The sequence below is a fragment of the Gopherus evgoodei genome, chromosome 4 (assembly GCF_007399415.2).
Source record: "Gopherus evgoodei ecotype Sinaloan lineage chromosome 4, rGopEvg1_v1.p, whole genome shotgun sequence".
Taxonomy (NCBI): domain Eukaryota; kingdom Metazoa; phylum Chordata; order Testudines; family Testudinidae; genus Gopherus; species Gopherus evgoodei.
This window is the reverse complement of record NC_044325.1, coordinates 40,397,203-40,424,625: the sequence shown is the minus strand read 5'-3', so window position 1 is coordinate 40,424,625 and position 27,423 is coordinate 40,397,203. Positions and strand designations below refer to the sequence as shown.

Here is a 27,423-nt window from a genome sequence, read left to right as displayed (position 1 = left end):
CCATTTGTCATTTTTTCCTTGAAACTCGTGTCACATTCGCACATGGAAATTTTGGTTCTACACCGAGTGCCTATGCAAGCTCTCTTGCTGTAACCTGTGCTTCTTTGAATCCATGTTCTCTGTATTTCACTTAAAAGTCTTGTGTGTTGTTTAGTAAGGTAAGTGTTGAATCAAGCTGCATCATTGGACTCTGCATTATTTTGCTTACACTTGAGATTTTGACAAGAATGTCATACCAGATTAGGACAGATGTTAGAAACTTGAAGCTGGATATTTCAGAGGCCAATGACTGTGCTTCACTTTTAGTTTTTGAATCTCTGGCTTCTTCCGAAATAGCAACCAATGCTTCATAAACTTCCTCAGATTGATATCTCAACGTTTTAACACTTTCCCAGCGTGTCTCAGATAGAGGCTTAATGGTAATACCATTGACATGTGCTTTGAATATTTGCCATCGTTGAGTGGAAGCTGAAAAGAGCACGTAAATGCGTTGCAGCAAACCAAAAAAAGATATAGCTTCTACAGAAGACTTGGCCATATCACACAATATCAAATTAAGGCTGTGGCATGCACATGGAACAAAAAAGGCTCGTGGATTTTCTCTCAGCAATCTAGCTTGCACGCCAGAAATGCATCCTTTCATATTGGCGCCATTATCATAGCCTTGTCCTCGAATGTTCATTATGGACAATCCCATTTGTTTTAGTTCATCAAGGAGAGTTTGAAGAAGTCCAAAACCTGTAGTGTCTTGTACTTCTAAAAATGTGATAAACAATTCCTTAACTGTAATCTGTGCTGAATCACTAATGTCGACAAATCTCACTATTAATGACATCTGTTCTTGATGACTTATGCCCGGAGTGCAATCTAGAATTACGGCAAAATATTTTCCCAAAGTAACCAATGAAACAATTTTGTCTCTCACTTTATTACTCATTAGCATGATCAGTTCATTTTGAATTCTTGGTCCCAAATAGTGGTCATGTATTTCATTTTCAGTTACTCTTCGGAGATGTTCACTCATCACTGTATCAAATTTTCCCAGCAGTTGTACAAGGCCCAAAAAATTTCCATTTTGGGGCTGGAATAATTTCTCAATGCTTCCTCTGAAAGCAAGATTGTTTGTTGATAGATATTCAACAATAGATAATAGACGTTCAAGAACACAACGCCAATGCTGCTTTTCTGACTCCAGCAATCTTTGATTTTGGGCATCAAGAGTTGTCTGATTTTTTAACCTTACACTCAGCTCACACCATTTGTGCATGCTTTCAAGGTGGTATTGTGCCTTTTCATGTTGTGGTAATAGGTGACTAAGATTTTTCCAATCATTATATACCCATTAATACCCATGGTTGCTATCTTAAAATTGCAACTATTGAAAATCTTGCATGGGAAACAAAATACAGCATCCTTGCATTTAGAGTACACAAGCCACCGTCTGTTGAGAATTTCACCATTAGAAAGTCTTTTGTAGTAATTATTTTTTGTGAATTTCCTACCTCTAATGTCCTTAGGATATTCAAGACCTTTTATTCTCACAGGGCCTTTCTCAAGTATAATGGCACGGTATTCGTTGTTTAAAGATTGCGGCCATGTGCCAATGTCATCTATATCTCATGCTAGTACAGTTTCAACTGTTTTAATTTCTTGTTTTATGTCTGCATCTGTTTCAAATGATTGTTCTGTGTGCTCTTGCGTTTCTTGAGCTTCATCTGCATAAAAATTTTCTTGGGAAGTTACATGATGATCTTGATCAACTTTGTTGTTTTCATGATGTACAAACTTAAGTATAGAACCCTTCTGTGCTTCTACAGCTAATCCTTTTTCATTTTTCCGTTTTCTTTTTTGTGACCCAGAAGGTTGTTTTCGATAGGACATAACTTTTAAGGGTGTTTTTTAAAGAAATAACTGTTTAAATTATTGTTATTATCAGAAATATTATTTAAAATAGCTAAATAGGATAGCCGTGAGCCTGTGAACTTGAGCTGGTGCGAAGACTGAGACACAGTAGAGTTGGAAACCCATGTCATTTTTACAAAGCCACTTTTTAGTTTTAAATGTATAATGGGCATCAGTCTTAACGTTAGTTACAACTCTATATCAACTTTATACTGTAAATAGATCAATGGCATTATCCAGTTTAATAAGCTGGGTTTCCAAACAGTGGGAAAATATAACCCTAGTTTTACTCCTAGGTAAAGCACAAAGTGACCAAAATGAAGTCAGCACAGAATCATCTCATCTAGATTAAGGCAGCACAGAAATGTTACAGAAGTCCTGTTGTGCCTTATTTTTGTTTGGAAAGACATTAGCAATAGCAGCACATTCACATGATAAAATACATGATAAATCACTGCCTCTAAAGTTCCATCAAAAATGACATTTTCACAGCTCTAGAATGATCTGCTGTACAGGTTCTTCACAAAGAAGTGTCCCTGGCCTTTTTAACTCATATTCACTATGTATTTACTTTATGAAAGTTGGAGAAAACATTGTGAAAAGGTAAAACATTGGCTGCCCAACTTCTGGGCTGGCAAAAGTTATACTGACTCACAGGGAAAAAAAAAAGCAGGAGAATCTTAGTACAACATATGGTCACTCTATACCAGGGGTCGGAAACCTTTCAGAAGTAGTGTGCCAAATTCACTGTAATTTAAGGTTTCTCATGCCAGTAATACATTTTAATGTTTGTAGAAGGTTTCTTTCTATATCTATATTATATAAATAAACTATTGTTATTATCTGAGGTCTTGGCCACCGGTCCTGCTCAGGCCACTGCCAGCTGAGTAAATGAAACCCCAAACCGGCAGCGGGCTAAGTGGGGCTGGTGTCTGGAACCCTAGACAAGGATCCCAGGCCCTGCTCAGCCTGCTGCTGGTCTGGGGTTCTGACCACCAACTCCTGCCAGCCAGGATCCCGGCCGCCAACCCCCCCTCAGCCCACTACCAGCCAGGCTGGCAGGAGGCAGAGTGGGGCTGGCGGCTGAGCTCCTGACTGGCAAGGGGCCGGCAGCCAGAACCCCGGAGTAGCAGTAGGCTAAGTGCTGCTGACACCCCAGACTGGCAGCAGACTGAGCCACTCAACCCCCCACCGGCCCTGCTCAGCCCGCCACCAGCCCACTCAGCCTGCTACTGGCTGAGTGAATGGAACCTCAGGCTGACAGCAGGTTGAGTGGTTCAGCTGGCCTGCTCAGCCCACTGCCAGACTGGGATTCCTTGGGGGTCCCCAGGCCAGCAGCAGGTGCTGAGTGGGGCCGATGGCTGGTATCCCAGTTGGCAATAGGGCAGCAGCCAGAACCCCAGAGCAGTGATGGGCTGAGCCGCTCAGCCTGCTGCTGCATACCATCAGAAATCAGCTTACCTGCCACCTTTGACACGTGTGCCGTAGGTTGCCGACCCCTGCTTTATACACTAGTAAGGAGATGAGCATATTACAGTTGTTGGAGGGCTCTTATCAGGAGTAACAGGCTATAGGAAAGTCAGTCAACATTTTTTGTTTCTCTAATGAAAACTGGCCCACTCCCTGCCTCAAACCAAACCTGTCACTAATTAATTGTCAACAACTTAATTTTCTGTTTTTGGCTAAGATATTGACCTTTTTTAAAAAAAAATATTGAAATTGGATTCAGGATTGTTAGCAAGAATTTTTGGCAAACAAAGTTGTTAAATGACAATCTAAATGGCAACACAGTACTGCTTTCATGCTTGGCTCACCCCCTAGCCTGCTGGTCCAACAGCTGCAGTAGAGGAGGAGATAGATGGAAAACTGCAGGACCCCAAAATCCATCTCTTGGGGTGCAGAGTGGCAACAGCAGCAGCAAACCCTCAGGTCCAATCACACACCAATGGGCACCACCACCAGCCTTACGGGCCATGGTGAAGTTAGCACAGCATCTGATCTCAGGGATGGGGCACCCATGGAGCCACAGCAGCTCATCCTGCCCTGTGCAGCTCCCCCCAGATGAGATGGATAGCTGGCAGCTGCCAGCCTGGGGGAGAGGCGCTCCCCAGCTAGGGTGGCCAGATCCAGATGTCCTGATTTTATAGGGCCAGTCCTGATATTTGGGGCTTTGTCTTATATAGGCACCAATTACCCCCACCTAGAGTGACCAGACAGAAAGTGTGAAAAATCAGGACAGGGATGGGGGGGGAGGGGTGAAAGGAGCCTATATAAGAAAAAGACCCCAAAATTGGGACTGTCCCTATAAAATAAGGATATCTGATCACTGTACCCCAATCCCCTATCCTGATTTTTCACACATCTGGCTAACCCCAGCCAAGCCCTGTGTGACATTCCAATCCTGGCTGCCTGCCGAGGAAGTGAGTTACTTTCACTTTCATTCCTCAGCAGGCAGCCAGCCAGCCTTCCGTCCCCACCTATCTCCCAGCACCTCACCCAACCCAGCCCTGACGGAGGGGAGGGAGGAGAGAGAGAGGGGTGCTCCTGGGGAGGAGGGAGAAAGGAGGGGGTGCTCCGTGGGGCGGGGGGAGAAGAATGGATGTTATGGGAGACAACAAAGGATACTGGTTCCAGAGCCACAGAGCCTGCCTCACCTCACCTCAGCCAGGGGGAAAGAGTCACACTCACAGGTGAGCTCTTTCCCCAACCCCTACCCCCTCCCCTTCCCAGAGACCCCAGCAGCCAATCCCATTCCTCAGACTGTGTTGCATTCGGCTCTCTCTAAGACCCAGCAGCCCTGCTTCTACACTGTCTGGGCTGCCTGCAGAGTGGTGCCCCCAGGCAGAGTGAGGCCCTACGCGGCTGCCTATTCTGCCTATGCCTAAGGACGGTCCTGGAGACTGTCCAGTTTGGCCGATGTACATAGCAGAGGGGCATTGCTGGCATATGATGGCGTATATTACATTGGCGGACATGCAGGTGAATGAACCTGTGATGGTGTGGCTGATCTGGTTAGGTCCTGTGATGGTGTCGCTGGTGTAGATATGTGGGCAGAGTTGGCATCGAGGTTTGTTGCATGGATTGGTTCCTGAGCTAGAGTTACTGTGGTGCGGTGTGCAGTTACTGGTGAGAATATATTTCAGGTTGGCAGGTTGTCTGCGGACGAGGACTGGCCTGCCACCCAAGGCCTGTGAAAGTGTGGGATCATTGTCCAGTAATATTCTCTCCAGGAGCTTCTTTGACATGCAGAGGAGTAATGTGGACTGGTACAATGAAGGATTAGTGGTTGGCATCCCATTTTAGCAGTGGCAATAACCATAGTCTTGTGTCAGCTCCTTGGGACGAGCCCTGAGGAATGGATATTGGAAATCAGTGCTGCCAGCCATTTCCATCACTTGGTCTTGAGATTTTTAAGAAGTTCTGGGAAGACATGATCACATCGTGCAGCTTTCCTGGTTTTCATGAGTGAAAGGGCCTTATTTATCTCCTCAACAGTGAAGGGCAATGATGGGGAGGGGATGAAATCGATACTCAGCTGATTGTCAGAGCTCTGCACGCTTTGAGCTTAGTAGACTGGTCCCTTGATACTTGACTCTTGGCCCCTACTAAACTAGCTAATTAGCTATCAGTGTCACTGATGGACTAGTCAACCACAAAAGCATAAACCAAATTGAAGTTGATTTCAAAATAACACAAAGCATAGTATATTAATTGTACCAGTTGGAATAGATAAATAAGGGCTAGTAAGTTAATGAACAAACATTATAACTAGGACTTAGGGCCTTGCTTCAGTACTGAGTCAGAGGAAGCCTTTAAGGTTACATTATTGCTTTATACTTTAGAAAGACTTTGCCCTGGTTCTCGTTTTGGGTTTCATTGTTGCAAGAGGTGGCAGAATATTCCCTTCCCTAGTGTACTACTGTTAGCCACAGACACTATTAGTGGTCCCAGTGACGCATGACCAGAAAAGGTTAAACATCCTGCAGAATGAATGGCTCAAATTCAACCCTTAAAGACATCTGGAGAGATAATGTTTGTGTTTTTGTGTATTTATATATATATGGGTAGTAGTCAACAAAGTAATCAACAGTCTCTGTCTATGTTGTATTCTGATAATTCAGAGATCAAAAGAAGATCTTAGCATTTAAATAGATTGTAAACACAGGATATCACTGTATTCATCTCTCTTTGAAATGTATAGCAAATCATCTGTGAATGGTAGATGAACAGGCAATTGCCTTATGTTAATTCATATAGCTAAGTACCAATGATGGACCTACTTCAAAGTCACCCTAATTACCCATTGTTCCCTGAGGGACTCCAACCTGTCAAAGAAGGCCTGAATTGTATAAACAATTCTTGGGTCCCAATCCTTTTTATCTCAGATCTCCTTAAGTTTCATCAGGGAAAATTAAGTCACAAGATTGAGGTCCTGGTTCAGCTGGAAACACCCTGAATATGATATTGGACATTGGACTATAACCTTTGGACTAAGTTCTAAAAGAACTCTTTGCAACTACAAATCTCACCATCTCTGCTGTGTATCTGAACCTCAAGAATTGAACTCATGTCTGTATATATATTGATCTTTTAACTATACTCTCTCTTCTCTTTTTTAATACATTTTAGTTTAGTTAATAATAATTGGCTGCACGCATGTATTTAGGTAAGATCTGGAATATTTATTAACCTGGGATGTAATGTGTCCTATCCTTTGGGGTTGATAGAACCTTTTCTTTTACATAATGAAATAAGATTTTCAGAAATCTTCATCATATTTGACTTGGTTACCTGGATGGAGGCCTGAGGCTGGGTTACTTTGAGGGAACTATGTTGTTGGTTTCTGGGCAACCAGAGAGGTAATAAAGAAGAAGCTGTTTTGTGCTGACTTGGTATATATAAGTATTGAAATATCCACTAGCTTTGGGGATTGTCTGCCCCATTCTTTGCAGTTCACCGTAATTGAGTGACCTCAACTGGTCCCCACTGGGACTCGAGTCAAAGCCCCAGATTGCTTTCTCATTAGAGCCAGAGAGGTGTATTTTTAATTAAAATGTATGGAGAAAGGCTACCTATTGCATGTTTTACTTAGCACAAATGACAATTAAAAGTTAATCTTTCTTACTAGCAAAAACCCTGTACACAGACAGCTGTCTAGGAGGTGTAGAAGGCAAAGATTTTTCCATTGAGTCCTCCATCCTTGTACATTTGTTTTTATTCCAGATGTTATCAGGTTTTCCTGATAAAACATTTTTTTTCTGAAATGCAGGAATTAGACATCTTTTCTGTGTAAATGTCATTAGTTAATGATGGACCTGTACAGTTCGCCATGTATTCAATCCATTCTCTTGGCACTGGGTTTGACCCTGCCAAAAAAACTTAATGTGCCTTTGACAAAGTAACTTGGTTTTGTAGTCTTAAAACATGAATGAGTAGGGCCCAACCAAATTCACAGCTGAAAAACGAAATCACAGACCATGAAATCTGGTCTCCCCACCGTGAAATCTGCACTTCTGTGTGCTTTTACCATACATTATACTAGTTTCATGGAGGAGACCAGAATTTCTCAAATTGAAAGTCCTGACCCAAAAGAGAGTTGCAGAGGGGGTCACAAGGTTATTTTAGGGGGCGGGATCGTGGTATTGCCACCCTTCTGTGCTGTCATCAGAGCTAGGTGGCTAGAGAGTGGCAACTGCTGACTGAGGGCCCAGCTCTGCAGGCAGCAGTGCAGAAGTAAGGGTGGCAATACCATACTATGCCATCTTTACTGCTGCACTGCTGCTGGTAGTGCCTCTGCCTTCAGAATGGGGCTCCCAGCCAGTAGCCGCTGCTCTCTGGCCACCAAGTTCTGAAGGCAGTGCTGCCGCCAGCAGCAGCACCAAAGTAAGGGTAGCAGTACCACACACATTCATACAATAACCTTGCGACCCCCACCCCCACTACTTTTTGGGTCAGGACTCCTACAATTACAACACTGTGAAATTTCAGATTTAAATAGCTGAAATCATGGCATTCACTATTTTTAAAATTCTACGACCATGAAATTGACCAAAATGGATTGTGAATTTGGTAGGGCCCTATAAATGAGAATTGGGAGGTCGTGTATGTTTTCAAGTAGTGAGCAAGGAATGGACTGCTCAATTCAGTATAACAGTACTAATAAAAAAGATGTCTACATTTTTCATGCATCTGCATCTGAGGAAGTGGGTATTCACCCACGAAAGCTCATGCTCCAAAACGTCTGTTAGTCTATAAGGTGCCACAGGATTCTTTGCTGCTTTTACAGATCCAGACTAACACGGCTACCCTCTGATACATTTTTCAGTTCAGTTTTTTCAGAGACTGTTTAAATGCTTTGTCTTTCTCCATTGGAGAAAGGTAACAAGAATCAAATGGCAACTTTTCTTCACATCTCTGCTTCCTGTGATAAGTAATAATTGGAGATACACCAATCTCATAGAACTGGAAGGGACCTTGAAAGGTCATTGAGTCCAGCCCCCTGCCTTCACTAGCAGGACCAAGTACTGATTTTAGCCCCAGATCCCTAAGCGGCCCTCTCAAGGATTGAACTCACAGCCCTGGCTTTAGTAGGCCAATGCTCAAACCACTGAGCTAGCCCTCCCTCTTGTGAGTCACAGCTGCTGACTTTACTAGCACAAATCAAGCTTATTGATGTGTGATGGAATCACAAATTTAGGTCTCATAGCATTGCAGAGTCAGTGATGAGAGAGGAAATTTGTAATGCACTGGACTGTCAGAAGATGCATTATGACCATTATGGTGCTGGACTTGGTTTCACATTTTATAGGATTATGACACAATATAGTAACATTTTAACTTTCAGACTTTAATTTCAGTTGTCAGGCTTTCCATGTTTTTGTCCCTGCGAGGTCTTTTTGATCAGTTATTGGATTCCTGAAATATTGTGGGAGAAGACAAAGGTACTATTTTAGAATGGAAGTGTGTACAAATCAAATAGAACAGAGAACAATGCAAAGGGAGCCATGATGCAAAGCAAACATGGGAAGACTGGAAATGTAGAGAAATGAGAGCTGAGATGTAGGTAGGGCTGGAGTTATGCAAGGCTTTGTTATATTTCACTTCTCATTGAAGGACATTAGCTGACAAACACTTGTTTTTGTAGGAGGTTTATGGAGACTCATCTGAGAACAATTCCAAGTGGAGCATTTTCTAATCTCCCCAACATCTCCAGGATGTAAGTATCCTATTTTTTACACTTTAGTAAAAATACTAAAAAGAACCGCTTCTTTCCCTTCCCTCAAAATATTTTCCTTGTGTGTGACTCTCTCACACATCAAGCTACAAAGGCTATACTTTAAGATATAAGTAGTAAACTTTAAGGGCTAGGGCCATATAGTTCCTTTGTACATACGAGTCTGTACAGCAAAAATTGGCACCATTATTAGCTGTGAGGATTTCAGTCAATCTTCATATCTTTTTTATTATGTATAGTCTGCACTGGCTTTTCTTAAGCATGTAAACCAGTACCAGATAAAGTAATACATCTGTTGATACAGAGGTGATAAATGGTTTTGTTCTTACAGTTCACTGTATATGAAAAGGTAGTTTCATCCATTATAACCACCATCCTGTTTTGTCACCATGCTGGTCTTGGGCTGTGTTTTCAGTGCCTTGGGGCCATTTATATCCAGTGTAAGTTAGTCTTCAGGTTGTTGTAGTATGGCACAGTGGGGCCTGGCCCTTCACAAAGGCTGCACTGAGTTTTAAGTCACTTTTGTCCTTGAGAGAGCAAACACAACCAGCATTGAGGAAATGTTTCTGAAAGCACAACTTAGGTGGACCAGACATGTCATGAGAATGGAAGACCACCGTCTCCCAAAACAGATCTTGTATGGGGAGCTGAGTCAGGGCAAAAGAAGGGTTGTCTGTGTAAACCAGTGGTTTTTAAGCTGGGGTGCACGCACCCCTTGGGTGTGCGAGAAGCCCTTTTTGGGGGTGTGAGACATGCCAGATTTTTTTAGAAGGTAAATCATTGAAAACACAAATTAAGCACAGGCATGTAAGTACAACTACTTTGTTTAATCAAACCTATGTATTTATTAATTTTATACATTTTTAATGATTACCATAATATACAAAGTTTTTAAGTTTTCAAGCTTTTAAGGTAATTGTAATGCAAATTTTGATAATTTTGTGTGAGAACATATTTTGAGAACCAAAGGGGTGAAGGCTGCAGTAAAGGTTAAGAACCACTGGTATAAACTCTTTAAAGATAATATGAACAGCAGTCTCTAGTGGGCTGTTATCAGTCCCAAAGAGCTTGAGCAAATGGCTCAGAACTGGACTCACTGGCAGTCTCTGACAAGATCAGCATGTAACAGTTTTGAGCAGGTTCAACAAAATAATCTCCAGTCTGCACATGAAACAGAGAGCTGCATCATGAAACATCATAGAAACAGACTTCCCATGCCCACAGTGTGGCTGACTCTGTGCATCAGGGTTTGGACTTCGGAGTCATATACATAACTATAGATGACAACTGCAACAATATTGTCGCCATCGTCTTCGTCAGCAATGAACTAACAACATACACATAACCTGCCATCTCTCCAGATCAGCCTCATCTCAGGATCTTGCCCTTAGTATTTTTAAAAAAGGATTAGCCAACTTTAAAAAAAACTTATTTACAGAACTGTAAAGCTGGTTTAGAGAAATAGTAGCCCACTGTTTAAGAGAACTTCTAAAATGGATATTGTTTTCTCCATACAAAGCATAGCCCTAGTTGTTAGACCCCACCCCACACTGAAATCCATACAGGATATCATCAAACTACTGCAACCCATATTCACTGGGGACCCCATGTTGAAAGAAATATTTTCTGAACCCCTCTCCTGGCCTTCAAACATGCCCCCCCACACACACAATACACACCCTCTACAAGCTCATCGTCTGAAGCAAGCCATCCACAGACCAGGACATACCAACTCTAAGTGGCATCAGACCCTGCCAGAACAACAGATGCAAAACCTGCAGACACATCTCCAGTGCTACAATGATCAACACCTACCACAGCACACCTTTCAAGATCCATGGATGTACCTCACCCGGTGCACTAAATGTTCCAATAGCAACTATGTGGGTGAAACCAAACAGTCACTATGCTCTTGAATGAACTCACATAGGAAAATGATAAAAGACAACTCTGCCAACAACTCTGTCAACTGTGTGTGAACACTTTTCACAAAGTGATCATTCTATGTCCAGGTGTAGTCAATTATTTTTTGTCAAGGCCCAAATTTCTTGGTCATAGTATAATCAAGGTCCACACTCCAGAGAAAATAATTTTAAAAAATGATAATGATAACAATAAGTAAATAAAAATATTTCAGGGTCCATTAAAAAACATCTGACAGTCCAGATCTGGCCTGCATGTTGACTACTGTATATCTGACCTATATATATGATCAGTTCTCATCCTCAAAGGAAACCTGCACTACACTTTCAAAAGATAAGCCTGGAAGCTTAAATTCATAACTTTGATAGACACTAAAAATCATGGACTGGACAGAGGCACTGGATTTATGGCTTATTATAAGAATCTGTAATCCACTAACAACCTCCACCCCCCACAGTCTGCTTTTTTCCCCCTCTGCCACTCTCCTCCCTATGACTGGAGGAGTGTTAGCAATCCACTTCACCTTGAATGGCCCCTTGAAATATGTAACAACTACTTATGAAAAACAAACTCTTCAAATCTTGTGTTTAGCAGTGACACTTTGAGTTAGGTCTAGTCTACACTGCCTGCCTATATCAATATGGTGTGACAAAGTTCCTCCTCTACCTTGGTGGGTTCTGCGCTTATTGGCGGATTTGCTCGTCTCACAGATTCACCATATGGGTCGGGAAACACCCCAGAGACCTTACCCTCTGGTAGAAGCCACAGTCCAGGTCAATTCCTCCTATGTTTGATCAGGAGTTGGGAGGTTTGGGGGGAATCCGGGCCCGCCCTCTACTCTGAGTTCCAGCCCAGGGCCATGTGGACTGCAGCTGTCCAGAGTGCCTCCTGGTACAGTTGCACAACAGCTACAACCCTCTAGGCTACTTCCCATGGCCTCCCTATCCACTGAGGAGATATAGCCAGGGGAAATAAGGTTCAGCTGGAAAAGGAGTTACCAGGGAACTAATTAGGTTCAGCTGGCCCCAACTGCTGGAAACCTTTTTAAACCCTCCCTGGCATGGAAGCAGGGGGGAGAGTGAGAGAAGCAGACAAGCTGCCAGCAAGCTCGGTGCAGCAAGGCTCTGAACCCTTCCAGCAAGGAAGAGTGCACTCTGTCCCCAGAAGGGGAGTAACCCAGCACAAGGGATTGACTGAGAGAGGGATCAGCCAGACCCTGTGCGACCTGGAAGGATTTTGCTTTGCCCAAGCCTGTGTCTCCAAGTCTAAAAAGGACTGAGCCTGCTGAGGAGGAGCAGGTACTTTGCTACAATCAAGAGAACAAAATCATTTAGAAAATTGATCCAGTTATCCATGGCAGCGGTGGACAGAATGAAAAGTCAGCCTGTGTCGTCACAACTCATCTTGGCACGGACAGTGTCCTGTATTCATGAGTGCTACAACTTGGCAGGTGTTCCTGCAGCTCCAATCACTGCACACTCCACCAGGGTGCAGGCTTCATCAATAGTGTTCCTGGCTTAGGTTCCCACTCAGGAAATCTGCAGAAAGATGATGTGGTCCACCATACACAATTTCACCAACCACTATGTGATTACCCAGCAGGCCAGAGGTGATGCATCCTTCGGACGAGCCATGCTCCAATCAGTGGACAACTCTGACCCTGCCTCCTGAACTTGTTCTTGTGAGTCACCTGATTGGAATTGACATGAACAAGCACTCGAAGAAGAAAAAATGGTTACTCACCTTCTCATAACTGCTATTCTTCGAGATGTGTTATTCATGTCCATTCCAATACTCACCCTCCTTCCCCTCTGTTGGGGTAGCAGGCAAAAAGGAACTAAGAGGTGGCTAGTCGGCAGGGCTCTATATTGAGTGTCATGAAGGCGCAACTCCAGGGGGTGCCCAGACCAATCCAGTGGATGCTGCTATGGGAAAAAACTTCCGGCTACCATGCACGTATGCATGCACACACCTGATTGGAATGGACATGAACAACACATCTCGAAGAACAAGAGTTACAAGGCGAGTAACCTTTTTTTTTCAAACTTACCAGTTGAGCAAAATATGCAAATTAAGAAATTTTAGAGTAAGTAAGGAATTTCCAATTAAAAATTACATCATAAGAAAGATGTGCGGAAGAAAACAAGTCCTCACTCTAAGTTTGTTAGCAACAAGCCAGAGACAGTTTATTACGAGCAATTGCAAGGGAAGACTGCGGTCGGACAGGGAGCCCCCCCGACCTTAGGCAGACCTTCCCCCTACAAGCAGTGTAGGACAAGTATTTATACATTCCTGTTACATACATCAACAGCTAATGGTTATCCTTTGTTTATACAAATGCCCTTCGAACACTACCTTATCTCAAGGTTTCTGCTTAAATCAGCATTCCATCCTTATCAATTAAAAGCAAGAAGCAAGTTGAGAAAAGCAAGGCGAGAAGCAGCAACTCTTAAAACTCTTGCGTGGTTAGAGTTAGGGCTACCTTTCATTCTGTCCTTAAATTGACTAAAACATTTGCCCTGCTTTTAATTCTGCTTCCACAGATGTAAAGTTCCACAATTATTTTACAAGTTAGTGACAGTATTCTTTAATGTTACACTTCAGCAGAATCTATGAGAGTGTATCTATCAACCATGCCAAACCATTACAGCAGTATGGGTAAGTAAAGTAAAAAGCAGCATTCATCCAGCCCTTTAAAGAACTACTGGCAGTGGCATTAGTGATGTTCGTTATCCCTGATGTGGTGGAAATTCCAAAAGAATTACTCTAGTTAATTTGAATATTTTGGCCATAGAAATTCATGAGATCCAGTGCTTGTAGCTTAGCTTGAGTGTGGAGTCTGTTTATTAGATAGATGATACCACATCTCTCTGAGGTAGGTTATTTAATTGTACTACAAGGAATCAGTGTGGTGTAGGAATGTTGCTTCAGAGTCAAATTTGGCTATTTGAGTAATTCATTTCAGTCTTTTTTCATGTAACTTTAGCGCCCTCATGGCCAAGATGGAGTCTGCTTTGCAGGCGGTTCTGGGCAAGAGAAAGCACGTGCAGGAATGCAGCAGGAAAAATCCCTTCCGCCCCAGGGGCACCTGTTCCAACCCCCCCAAAGTGAACACACACACCCACAGGAAAAGTACAATAGATGTAAGAAAGGGAGAGATTTATTTACAGAGGGATGAGAGGAGAAATACAACAAGGGGAAATATAGGGGGAGCAGTAAAACAGGCCTGCATCCAATCCAAGGCCCCACAGGCTCAGTGAGAGCACAGTCTGGAAGGGCAGACACCGAGCAATGTGTCTGCACACAGAGTTCAGGAGTCCTGAGCAAAGTTCCAGTCCTATGGTGAGTCTTGAGTGCTCCTAGTCGTCTTCAGCGCCAGTGAACTTTCCCCCAACAAACCGCTCTGGTGCCCTCTTCTGCCACTCTCTGCAAAGCCACACAGAGCGACCACCTCCCCACTTAACTATCTGGCAGCCTCCCTCCTTATTCCCAATGCAGAGTCACAAGCCCCAGTACTCACAGCCCCATGCAGCTCTGGGCAGCCATGAAACTGAGTCCAGCTCCAGCCTGTCCTTCTCGGGCGATTCCTCCCTAGCACAGTGCTTCTCCTGGCTCCTGTCCTGGGGTGTCCCCTATCGGCTGCCCTATCCTTCCCAGGCTTCAGGCAGGTTCTCTCTGTTTCCTTTGCAAGGGTCTGCGAGCTGCTGCCTCTCTCTCCCTCAAGCTCCAGAGCCACCCCCCAGTGTTTCCCTCCTTCTTCGAGTGCTGTCCCTGTGGGTGCTCCACTCTAGGTGTCAGTGCGTCCCGGTGCCGTTGATCGGAGATTTTCGGTAGCAGTGCCTGGTCAGGACACAGGTGCTCAGATGGTATTTCCTGTCTCATTGGAATCTTCCTGAGCGCCTGCGTCCCGCACCCTCCTCAGTTCCTTCTGAACCGTCCCTGGCTGAAGACGGAACTGGGGGGCAGTGCTGCTTCTCTTCCCTGGTCTCTGTGGGAAAAAAGTAATGAAGAATATAGAAATAGTTATTAGTTACATCCTAGTTGTTTCCTTTCCTTTAGTGTAGTTACATACTGACTTAGTTTAAAAAAAAAATCACTTCAGACTTGTCTCTCGCTGAGAAACTCTCCCCTGCCATTTCTAATTCACAATGCCAGGGGCTTCAGGATTCAAAAGGTGTGTTTCCTGTCAGGACTCCATGCCAAGTTTGGATGGGCACCCACATCCCCACAAAGTGCCTCCACTGTAAGAGCCTCAAGTCAAGGGCTCGGTGCGACAGGGACCTGCAGCTTAAAATGCTTCTTATGGAAAAATCCCTGCAGCCACTTTCCGAGACGTAGAAAGTTAAACCCACTCCCACATCCTCCTCAGCCAGATCTGAACCAGTGGGGAGCGTTGCTTCACCCTCTCTTGAGCAGAGGCAAGAAGCAGAGCAGTCTCATAGGAGAGACTTTAACAAGGGTAAGGGGTCTCCTGCGAGATCCCTACCCTCTGTGCTGAAAGCGCCAAAGGCAGGTGCCTCAGCCCTGGCTCACACCTCAGCTACAGCTCCCACAGACTGTAGAGGCAGAAATTCAAGCTCCCAGACACAGAAAGATTCCTCGGCACTGCATGCCTCGGGGCTCAAAATAGCTGCAGTGCCAATTGCATGCTCTGCTCCAGTGCCAGGTAGAACGTCGGCACCGAGCCTGCCTCCTGCCCCGCACCAGCAGTTGAACCCCTGCAGGGCACCTCCAACCAACCCATGGCACCGCTCACACTTCCACTTCTGCTTTGTAACACACTAGAGCACAGTCCAGGCTCAGCACAGCCCAGGGAGCAGGAGCAACACTTCTTCACTCAAAGCGACCTCTCAATCCCACTTGAGCCTAACTCTCCACTCCTAGATACGCAGGCTTACTCTTTGAACAACCACTCTCACCACCTGAACTGGCTAGCTTCACTGAGAGTGAACTTGATCTACAACAGCAAGCAGAGTTCTCCGCACCTCCCTCTCCTCCCGCACCGGAGCCTTTTCCACCTCAGGCTATAGTCCGCAGCCACCAGCCTCAGTTTCCCTACTTCACCCCTCCATGGGCGGCACCTGGGTTTTCCTACCCTATGCCTTGGCCTCAGTGGTACCCTTGGCCACATCCTCCTACCACTCATCATCAGACCTCTTCCAGGAAACCACTACCTGCTTCTGTGCCTCAATCTCCAGCTCTGTCCACTTCTAGAGTACTTGAACCCCCCCTGAGAATTATGAACCATATCTGGAATGACCGAACCCTAACTCTCCATCTGCTCCAGACAGAACCCTCTCCCCCCGACCCTCACATAATGTGGACGACTTTAAACATTTTCAAGAACTTTTCAACAGGGTGTCACTCAGTCAGGACATCCCCCTAGAAGAGGTTCAGGAGACACAACATAAACTCCTCAGAATCCTTCAACCATCTGCGCCCTCAAAGATCATGCTCCCTATAAATGAGGCACTCCAGGAACCAGCTGACGCTCTCTGGCAAACGCCAGCTTTTTTTATTACCAACCTGCAGAAAGGCCGAACATAAATACTATGTTCCTGCTAAGGAGCTGACTTCCTATTTTCTCACCCACAACCGAACTCTCTCGTCATGGATGCAGTCGCACAGAGGACGAAACAGCCACAATACCAGCCCACCCTGCAAGACAAGGATCTTAAACGCTTTGACATCCTTAGTCAAAAGGTTTACACGTCCTCCACCCTACAATTCAGGATTGCAAACTATTCTGCTCTCCTCGCCAGCTACAACTTTGATAACTACAATAAACTTTTTGAATTTGCCTCCTGCATACCAGAGGATAGGAGAATGGACTTTAAATCAATTCTGAGCGAGGGCCAATTGATTTCCAGAACTGCCCTACAAGGCTCTTTAGACACGGTGGACACAGCAGCCCGTATGACTGCAACGGCCGTGGTTATGCACAGATCTTCATGGCTTTCTGCATCTGGCATCCCTCAAGATCTGCAGAACAAAGTGGAGGACCTCCCCTTTGATAAAGAGAAACTGTTTCCCAAAAACACTGATGAACTACTTCATATAATGAAAGATTCTAGAGCCACACTGCGCACCCTGGGCATTCACCCATCTCTTCCCAGGGAACAACGATACCAACCCTACCAAAGACCACGTACACAACAATATTATCAGCCTCAACTCAAACCATAAAACGTAAATAGGAATTGCTCTAGACCCCCTAAGCGCAGACAAAATCAAGCTCAAGCAACTACTTCACATCCATCTGGGAATAAACAACAATTTTGAAATGTTGGTCGAGGGTCTGTGCGACCACCCCTTGATTCCACAGCCTACTTGCCCATTTGGCCACTGCCTCCAGAGTTTCCCAACATGCCTGGCCGCGAATTACACAGGACCGCTGGGTCCTCAAGATAGCTCAGACTGGTTACTCTATCCCATTCATATCCTATCCTCCTACCCTTTCCCGTTCCTCTTCAGGGACCCCTCTCACGAGCACCTACTTTGCGCAGAAGTGGCTCATCTTCTACAGCAGGGGTCTCAAACTCAAATGACCACGAGGGCCACATGAGGACTAGTACATTGGCCCCGAGGGCCACATTACTGACACCTCGCACCCCTGCCACCCTCGGCCCTGCCCCCACTTCACCCCTCCCATGAGGCCCCGCCTCTTCCCACCCCTTCCCTGCCCCCATTCCAACCCCTTCCCTGAAATCCCCACCCCAGCTCTGCCCCCTTCCTTCCCCCAGGGGGTGCAGGAGGGTGTGGCAGGAGCTGAGGGTAGGGAGTTGGGGTGTGGGGTGCAGGAGGGATGAGGGGTGTGGCAGGGCTCAGGGCAGGGGGTTGGGGTGGGTGCAGGACGGATGAGGGGTGTGGCAGGGGGTCAGGGCACAGGGTTGGGGTGCAGAAGGGGTGCAGCAGGGGGCTGAAGGCAGTGGGTTGGGGTGCAGGAGGGATGTAGGGTGTGGCAGTGGGTTCAGGGCAGGGGGTCAGGTGCAGGGAAGGGGGGTTGGGGTACAGGAGGGGTGCAGGGTGCAACAGGGGCTCAGGGCAGGGGGTCGGTGCAGCAGATGGCTCAGGGAAGAGGACTGGGGTGCAAGAGGGGTGCGGGGTGCAGCAGGAAGTTCAGGGCAGGGGGTCGGGTGCAGCAGGTGGCTCAGGGAAGGGGGTTGAGGTGCAGGAGGGGTTTGGGGGGCAGGCTCTCTCCTGGTGCGCATTGGGGGCAGGGTGGGTTCCCTGCCTGCCCGCCCTGTCTCCGTGCTGCTCTGGGAAGCGGATGTGGGGGAAGAGAGGCACAGGGATGTGTGTTGCTGTTGCTTCAGGCACCTCCCCCAGCAGCTCCCATTGGCCGGGAATGGGGAAACGCGGCCAGTGGGAGCTGCTGGGGCCAGTGCCTGAAGCAACATCAACACGCCCCTGCGCCTCTCTTCCCCCACGTTCTTTCCGCTTCCTGGAGCAGTGCGGGGGCAGGGCAGGCAGGCAGACAGGCAGGGAGCCTGCCCTGCCCCTGGTGCACGCCAGGCCAAAACCACTCTAGGTAAACACTGGGGGATGGTGGAAGGGCTGTGAGGAGCTCGCGGGCCACAGAAAATAACTTTGCAGGCCACATGTTCGAGGTCCCTGTTCTACAGCTAGGTGCAATGGAGCCTGTGCCGATGCAACATCAAGGGAAAGGTTTCTACTCCCATTATTTCCTAACCCAGAAAAAGACCGGGGGATGGAGGTCTATAGTAGACTTATGCCGACTGAACAAATTCATGAGGATACAGAAATTCAAAATGGTCACACTGAACGCAATAATTCCTGCACTGGATCAAGGGGACTGGTTTACAGCACTCGACCTACAAGATGTCTATTTTCAAATATCAATTCATCCAGTTCACAGACGCTTTCTACACTTCACAATCAGTCACGACCATTTTCAATACAGAGTTCTTCCTTTCAGCCTTTCCACAGCGCCGAGAGTCTTTTCCAGAACTCTAGCTGTGGTCGTGGCTCACCTCCATAAACATGGGATCATGCTTTTCCCATATCTGGATGATTCCCTCATCAAAGGCAACTCCTATGGCAATACACTCCAAACTACCCGTTTCACTATCGCCCTCTTTCACAGCCTAGGCCTCCAAATAAACATCCAAAAATCCACCCTGACACCTACACAACAGATCGAGTTCATCAGAGCTCATCTTGACTCAATCCAGAGCAGAGCCTCGCTCCCATATCACAGATTCCTCGCTATCACGCAGGTCATACACACGCTCTCTATTCATCCAAGGACACAGGCAAGACTCTGCCTACAGCTCCTTGGTCACATGGCAGCCACCACCTTCATGGTCCAATACACCAGGCTGCACATGAGATGTCTTCAGGGCTGGCTCAATTCCAATTTCAAACCCAACGGACACACCTTAGGGATGCTGTTAACGCCTCCTCCCAACATTCTAGCTTCCCTACATTGGTGGACAAGACCAGAGAACCTCTGCACTGGGGTTTCCTTCCAGCAGCGATTCCCAACACTCATGCTCACCACAGACACTTCCCTAATCGGTTGGAGAGCACATCTAGGGGGACACAAGGCACAAGGCCAGTGGTCCGCATCAGAGACGCACCTACACATAAATCTCTTAGAGCTCAGAGCAGTGAGACGAGCGTGCCTTCACTTTCTTCCTCTCATAAGGAACAAATCTATTCAGGTCTTAACAGACAACATGTCTGTTGATGTAGTACATACATGCTAAGGGAGAGCCCGATCACATTCCCTTTGCATGGAAGCCATCCAACTATGGAATTGGTGTATAGAACATCAAAAACAGATCACTGCTTCCTACCTACGGGGCTGCCACAACACTACTGCCGACGCACTCAGCAGGCACTTCTCGACATAACACGAATGGGAACTGCACCCCACAATACTTCAACTGCTCTTCTCCCTCTGGGGCACCCCATCAATAGACCTCTTTGCCACAACCCAGAATCGAAAATGTCCCCGGTTTTGCTCCAGAGTGGGACTCGGAACTGCATCCCTAGGAGACGCGTTCCTCATCCCATGGAGCAAGTCTCTCCTGTATGCCTTCCCCCTGCTACGCAGAGTTCTTTGGAAGATTGTAGACGACACGGCCTGGGTCGTGCTTACTGCCCCGGCTTGGCCGAGACAGACATGGTATCCCTATTTACTCTGCATGTCCTCCTGTCACCCGCGGGCTCTCCTCAACAGGCCAGATCTCCTTTTCCAGAACAATGGATGGGTTCTTCATCCCCAGCTCCAAAAGCTTCACCTCACAGCGTGGTTCCTTCATTGTTCCAAACCCATGAACTAGCCTGTTCTGAGGAAGTCCGATATGTCCTCCTGCACAGTAGGAAAAACTCCAGTCGTAAAACCTACCTGCAGAAATGGAAGCATTTCGCCCTCTGGTGCTCATGTAATCACTTAGCGCCCAGTACGGTGACCCTCTCTAACATTCTAGACTACCTCCTGAAACTAAAACAAGATGGACTTTTGCTCAGCTCCATCAAAGTGCACCTGGTGGCGCTTACCACCTTCCATGACCTCTTAGAAGGTTATTCACTCTTTACTCACCCCACCATAAAACGATTTCTCATGGGCCTGCAAAATCTCTACCCTGAAATTTACCCAACGGCTGCTGCATGGAATCTTAACCTCGTTCTGCACGCTCTCATGGAACCTCCATTAGAGCCCTTGGCTATCTCCTCTTATCTCCATATGTCCATAAAGGTGGCTTTCTTAGTTGCCATAACATCGGCAAGGAGAGTAGGTGAAATGAACACCCTGATGGCCCACCCTCCCTACACAATCTTCTTCAAAGACAAAGTCACTTTGAGACCACACCCTAAATTTCTTCCTAATGTGGTATCTACCTTCCACCTCAACCACCTATATACTTACTTACTTTCTATCCCAAACCTCACAAGACTTCACAAAAGGCAACCCTGCATACTCTCAACGTCAGACGAGCAATCACCTTTTATTTAGACAGGACTAATCCATTTTGTAAGTCCCCATGACTCTTTGTTTCCATTACCAAAAGATCAAAGGGTAGTGCTGTCTCTAAACAACGTCTGTCCAAGTGGATCTCTGACTGCATCAGATCCTGTTACCGCATGCAAAATCTTCAACCCCCCAAAGGCATTAGAACTATTCTACTCAAGCTATGTCACCATCCGTTGCCTTCCTACACAATGTTCCCATTCCTGACATCTGCAAAGTGGCTACATGGTCATCTGAACGCACGTTTGCAAAACACTATGCTCTCACGCAAGACACCACGGCAGACACCATAGTAGGCCATACAGTACTATCTACAGTACTCACTGCCATACCTCCAAAGTCCTACCAACCACAGTGGGTACTGCTACACATTCACCTAGAGTGGAGCACCCACAGGGACAGCACTCGAAGAAGAAGAGAAAGTTATTCACCTTGCAGTAACTGAAGTTCTTCGAGATATGTGTCCCTGTGGGTGCTTCACTCCCCACTCTCCTCTCCTCTACTATGGAGTACAAGTAAAATCACTCCACGGTAGAGAAGGAACTGAGAGGGGTGCGAGACGTAGGTGCTCAGGAAGATTCCAGTGAGATGGGAGATACCATCTGAGCACCTGTGTCCTGACCAGGCACTGCTACCGAAAATCTCTGATCAACGGCGCCGGGATGCACTGACAGTTAGAGTGGAGCACCCACAGGGACACACATCTCAAAGAACTTCAGTTACTGCAAGGTGAGTAGCGTTCTCTTTTTTCCTCACTCTCCCTCTCCCCCATAGAAGAAAAGATTTAAAGGAGCCATGCTCTCTAAACCCCAAAGAGGTTACATTCATGTTATTAATTAATATAGGAATATTTGTGGCTTTTAAGTTTACAGGTGCAACTTTTCTTCCACAGTTGCGAGCATAGTTTGTCAACTTTTAGGCATTTAACTACCTGCTTTATTGCTGCAAACAGATACCTTGATGTTTGAATGATACTATTTGCATCTATAATGCATTGTGAGTGCTGTCATTTGCAGACACAGAACTGCTTCCACAAATTAGAGGCTGAGTTGAGACTTAATTCGTGATCAGGCTTTGCATTGTTTTAAGCCTATGAAAGATAGGCAGACTGTTGATTCTGAGGAATATTGTGGTGCCAGTTGCATCTCATAGGGTTCCCTTGTAAATGAAGACGAATATTTTCCTCCCTTTTTCTCTCTCATCCCTAGGATCTAATATAAAATAAATATCTGACTTAGAGTTTTCTATAATAAATCATGCTGGAATTTTCCACACTAAATAACTCTCCAGGCACTCCTATTACACACTCAGCATTGACTTTTTATTTTGCCAAGCAAAAGTCTTCCTCCTGATAAAATATATTAAATGTTTTTTTCTAACTAAATATGAAGTGTTTGTTGTAGTCACCAACAGAACTACAGCTTATGAGACAGATGTTATACCTAGGATTATATTAACTTGTATGCAATTTAAAATAGAAACCACTGCAGCCATTAGAATGCTGTCAGTGAGAGCTATACGAAGAAAATTTCCTTCAGATACAATTTAATCCAAATAGGTTCAGACTGTGCACATTCTGATCATGCTAGAGCTCTTCAGAAATATTTTTTGAAAAGGTAATTGGAGGGGCACCTGCGTTAATCATTGTCCTTCCAGCAGGGATTTGCTCAAAGTCAAATGATAACCAATGATGTGTGTTTTTGAAGGTTATAGATAAAACTGGACCTTAATTTGACTTTCCATCTGTGAGGGTTTCCCATTCTCCATCCACAGGAGAAGCATTTCTAGGTGAAGGGCCTATACCACAACTCCATTGTGGCTCAAACCTCAGACAACTACAGTTTTTTGCCCTGAATCTATCCTGTCCTTTTTAGAGCCCACTGGGATTCTTTCCCAACTAGTATCTTGCAGTCTGAGGGGCTTGGATCCCACTTAGGTTGCTCTGTGCTCTGGGCCATGTAACGGTGGTATGGCAGGTTCTCCTTTGATTGTATTTGGGTTGTCCTTGTACAGATACCCTTTGCTCCTTCATTCCCTTCTCCAGCTTCATCTATACCCTAGTATTTTACACCTAGGTTCCACTCTCCTGGTCTGTTAGAATTTGTCTTGGTTCTCTCTGTCCTGTTTTTCCTCTGCCTCAGCATTTCCTCATTGAGCCTCACTTTTTCTGTCTTGTTGTTTCCTGTCTAGGATTTACTTGTATCCCTCCTTGTGGACTCTGAGCACTATGCATGATCCTAGCTCTGTGTTTTCTACCCTCTATTGAGGTTCCTTAGACCAGGCTTCCCTTCATCTACTTAGAGGGAATGGGTTCCCATAAGTCCCTAAGACCATACGATGGGGTGAAGTTTGCATTATTCCAACCCTTTTCCACTGGAACCCCCCATGTACTCCCAATGGGACTGTTGTCACTGGATAAGGTTCCCTCCCCATGTATGCCCTGTATGCCTAGAGTGTCCTCTCCCCCATCCACCCACCCACCCAAAACCACTAGTTAAACCGGTGTGCTCCACACAAGCAAGCACTGGGCCACTGAATCGTTAACCTCCATCTCATCTTCAGACCACTGTTAGAGAACTTGTTTTTACTCTCTTCTGAGAGCTTCCAGTAACCCCACTCCAGCTACAATATTCCCCCACTCCTCATTCCATATATGGGCATTCCCACTTAATGTGACCTTTTCCTCTGAATGGGTAGCAGCTTATATCCTGTCTGGCTGAAGTGGCCTTTTCTTCTTCCTGTCTTGCACTTGTGGGCCTTACTGTTTGAGTGGTCCTTGCAGATTAACAATAAGTGAATTCTGGGGCCCAGTCTCCTTTGAAGTATTCCCCTGCAGTGTCCAGCTCCTTATCCACTCAATATTCACAGAAATACCAGGTCTGCTGGTCCCAAGGGAACAGTGTACACACCAGCTTGTATGATTCAACTCAGGATCAGGACTTCGATTAATACCACAGCACTGAGATTTATTTATAGTGAAAATAAATTTATTATCAAAGATTCAAGAAAATAGTGAGTGAGGATAACAAAAGGTTTCTATATACACACAACAAAATCATTAAACTATTAAACTTAATTAGACAGAACATTAACTTGTCTCACCCAAAGCATCTTCAACCAAGGCTGGTTATGATCCTGTTTTCATGAATGTAAACTCACTGCCCATTTACTTTCTATGTGCAGGATGACAGGGTGTCTTCTTTGTTCCCCAAACATAATCCAGCAAGACTTTGAAGTGTATCTCAAGATTAGGGTTTCTTTTCCTGCTGTGTTTCTCTAACTGTTAGCTCTTCTTCAAGCAGTGTTTCTGTGGATGCTTCACTTTAGGTGGCTTGGTGCCCTGCGCTTGTAAATGGAGAATTGTAGTATCAGTACTCAGTTGGCCGTGCATGCATGGCAGCCATCTCACACTGCTCCAAGTGGTTACCTAACATGCACAGCCAACTGTCCCCCAGTTCCTTCTCTACCACTTTGGCTTGAGTCGGAGCAACAGCAGCACCTTCTCTTACCTCAGATACATCAATTGTTTTTAGTTATTCCTGATAGTGTTTGTTTAGCTGTAGTGAGCTACCCTATCATTTCATAGAATCATAGAAGACTAGGGTTGGAAGAGACCTCAGGAGGTCATGTAGTCCAACCCCCTGCTCAAAGCAGGACCAACCCCAACTAAATCTTCCCAGTCAGGGCTTTGTCAAGCCGGGCCTTAATAAGGATAGAGATTCCACCACCTCCAGTGCTTCACCACCCTCTGAGTGAAATAGTTGTTCCTAATATGCAACCTAGACCTCCCCCACTGCAACCTGAGACCATTACTCCTAATTCTATCATCTGCCACCACTGAGAACAGCCTAGCTCCATCCTCTTTGGAACCCTGCTTCAGGTAGTTGAAAGCTACTATCAAATTCCCCTCACTCTTCTTTTCTGCAGACTAAATAAGCCCAGTTCCCTCAGCCTCTCCTCATAAATCATGTGTTCAGCCCCCTAATCATTTTTGTTGCCCTCTGCTGGACTCTCTCCAATTTTTCCACATCTTTTCTGTAGTGGGGGCCCAGAACTGGATGCAGTACTCCAGATGTGGCCTCACCATTGCCGAATAGAGGGGAATAATCACTTCTCTCAATCTGCTGGCAATGTTCCTACTAATGCAGCCCAATATGCCATTAGTCTTCTTGACAAGAAGGGCATACTGTTGACTCATATCCAGCTTTTCATCCACTGTAACCCCTAGGTCCTTCTCTGCAGAACTTCTGCCTAGCCACTTGGTTCCTAATCTGTAGCAGTGCATGGGATTCTTCCGTCCTACGTGCAAGATTCTGCACTTCCCCTTGTTGAACCTCATCAGATTTATTTTAGTCGAATCTTCCAATTTGTCTAGGTCACTCTGGACTCTATCCCTGCCCTCCAGCATATCTACCTCTTCCCACAGTTTAGTGTCATCCGCAAACTTGCTGAGGATGAAATCCATCCCATCATCCAGGTCATTAATGAAGATGTTGAACAAAACTGGCCCCAGGACCAACCCCTGGGGAATTCCGCTTGATACTGGCTGCCAATTAGACATCGAGCCATTGATCACTATTCATTGAGCCCGATGATCTAGCCAGCTTTCTATCCACCTTATAGTCCATTCATCCAATCCATACTTCTTTAATTTGCTGGGAAGAATACTGCGGGAGACCATATCAAAAGCTTTGCTAAAGTCAAGGTATATCACATCCACTCCTTTCCCCATATCTACAGAGCCAATTATCTCATCATAGAAGGCAGTCAGGTTGGTCAGGCATGACTTGCCCTTGGTGAATCCATGTTGACTCTTCCTGATCACCTTCCTGTCCTCCAAGTGCTTCAAAATTGATTCCTTGAGGACCTGCTCCATGATTTTTCTAGGGACTGAGGTGACTGGAGACTGTAGTTCTCCAGATTCTCCTTCTTCCCTTTTTAAAAGATGGGCACTATATTTGCTTTTTTCCAATCGTCCGGGACCTCCCCTGATCACCATGAGTTTTCAAAGATAATGGCCAATGGCTCTGCAGTCACATCAGCCTACTCCCTCAGCACTATCGGATGCATTGCACCTGGCCCCATGAACTTGTGCTTGTCCAGCTTTTCTAAATAGTCCTTAACCTGTTCTTTTGCCACTGAGGGCTGCTCACCTCCTTCCCATAGTGTACTGCCCAGTGCAGCAGTCTGGAAGCTGACCTTGTCTGTGAAGACGAGGCAAAAAAAGCATTGAGTACTTAATCATTTTTCACATCATCTGTCACTAGATTGCCTCCCCCATTCGGTAAGGGTCCCACATTTCCCCTGACCTTTTCCAGCGGAAAGCCTGTTCTTTAGCTATGCTCCAGTTGCACATAGCTAACTATTCAGCACTGCTGGCTATAAATTTCATTCTTTATATCCTATATTGTACTTTATTTTTTTTCTTTAAAAAAATTATAGATTTTCCCCTTCCCTTTTACCCTGCCTCTTCAGCGGGTACTCAGCTTTGGGAAAAAAACCAAGAAGAGAGAAACAAAAATGTGGTTATCCCTCTTCTTTCTCCAAAGCAATTACCCTCTCAGGCATGCCCGGCTCTCCTGACTTTAAACACTGCCTGACCTACAGACTTTCAATACCTGTCTCAGATGGCCATGCACAGTGTGTCCACTGCCTTGGCGAGACATACATCGCCCAAAAGTGTCCACACTGCAAAAAATTAACTGCTAGGTCAAGGAAAGCCTGGGATCTCCAATTGAAACTTCTGATGATGGAGAAATCTCTCAGACCAGCATCCGACCTCTAGTCCAGGATGCCTGTTGGCCAATGGTCACTAGTTGCAGCGTCTGACAGGGGATCTACTTCAAAAAGAGCTGCTAAGGAGCCTGATCCCAAAAAGGCAGCCAAAAAGCGGTCACACTAATTGTCACAATGAGATTCACCTAAAAGAAAGAAATCTCCAAGTGAAAAATCTGCCACCGGTACCGGTAAAGGACTTGCTAACCTGGTGGACAAATCTGCCCTGGTACTGATGGCACTGAGAGCGCTGGACTGTGAGGCACCAAGAATGTCCAGTACTAAGACTTCCTGAGGAGCTAAACACCCTATGCGGGCAAGCTGTCATGGAGGTACATGCACTAAAGCCAAACTCCCCAGCTTGGCGCCTACAGAGCCGAAGAAAACCTTAGCTCCATCAGAGTACAGTTGGCTGCCATCACATCCTTCCACGATAAGGTGGACAGAGTCACAATCTTTGCTCATTCAATGACTAAATGCTTCCTTAAAGACATAAAAAACACTTATCCCACGCTAAGAAACCCTACTCCCATGTGGGATCTCAACCTTATTCTCTGCAGTCTCATGGGGAAATCGTTTGAACTCCACA

The 27,423-nt window shown here is 45.7% G+C and overlaps 1 protein-coding gene across 1 annotated transcript in view; it reads left to right on the top strand.

Moving 5' to 3' along the window:
• The window catches only part of TSHR (thyroid stimulating hormone receptor), a 235,771-nt gene that overhangs the window by 103,065 nt on the left and 105,283 nt on the right, over nt 1-27,423 (top strand). Inside the window, exon 3 of the mRNA XM_030558987.1 lies at nt 9,047-9,118. Within this exon, the coding sequence (XP_030414847.1) occupies nt 9,047-9,118 (72 nt within the window). The remainder of the gene's footprint in view (nt 1-9,046; nt 9,119-27,423) is intronic.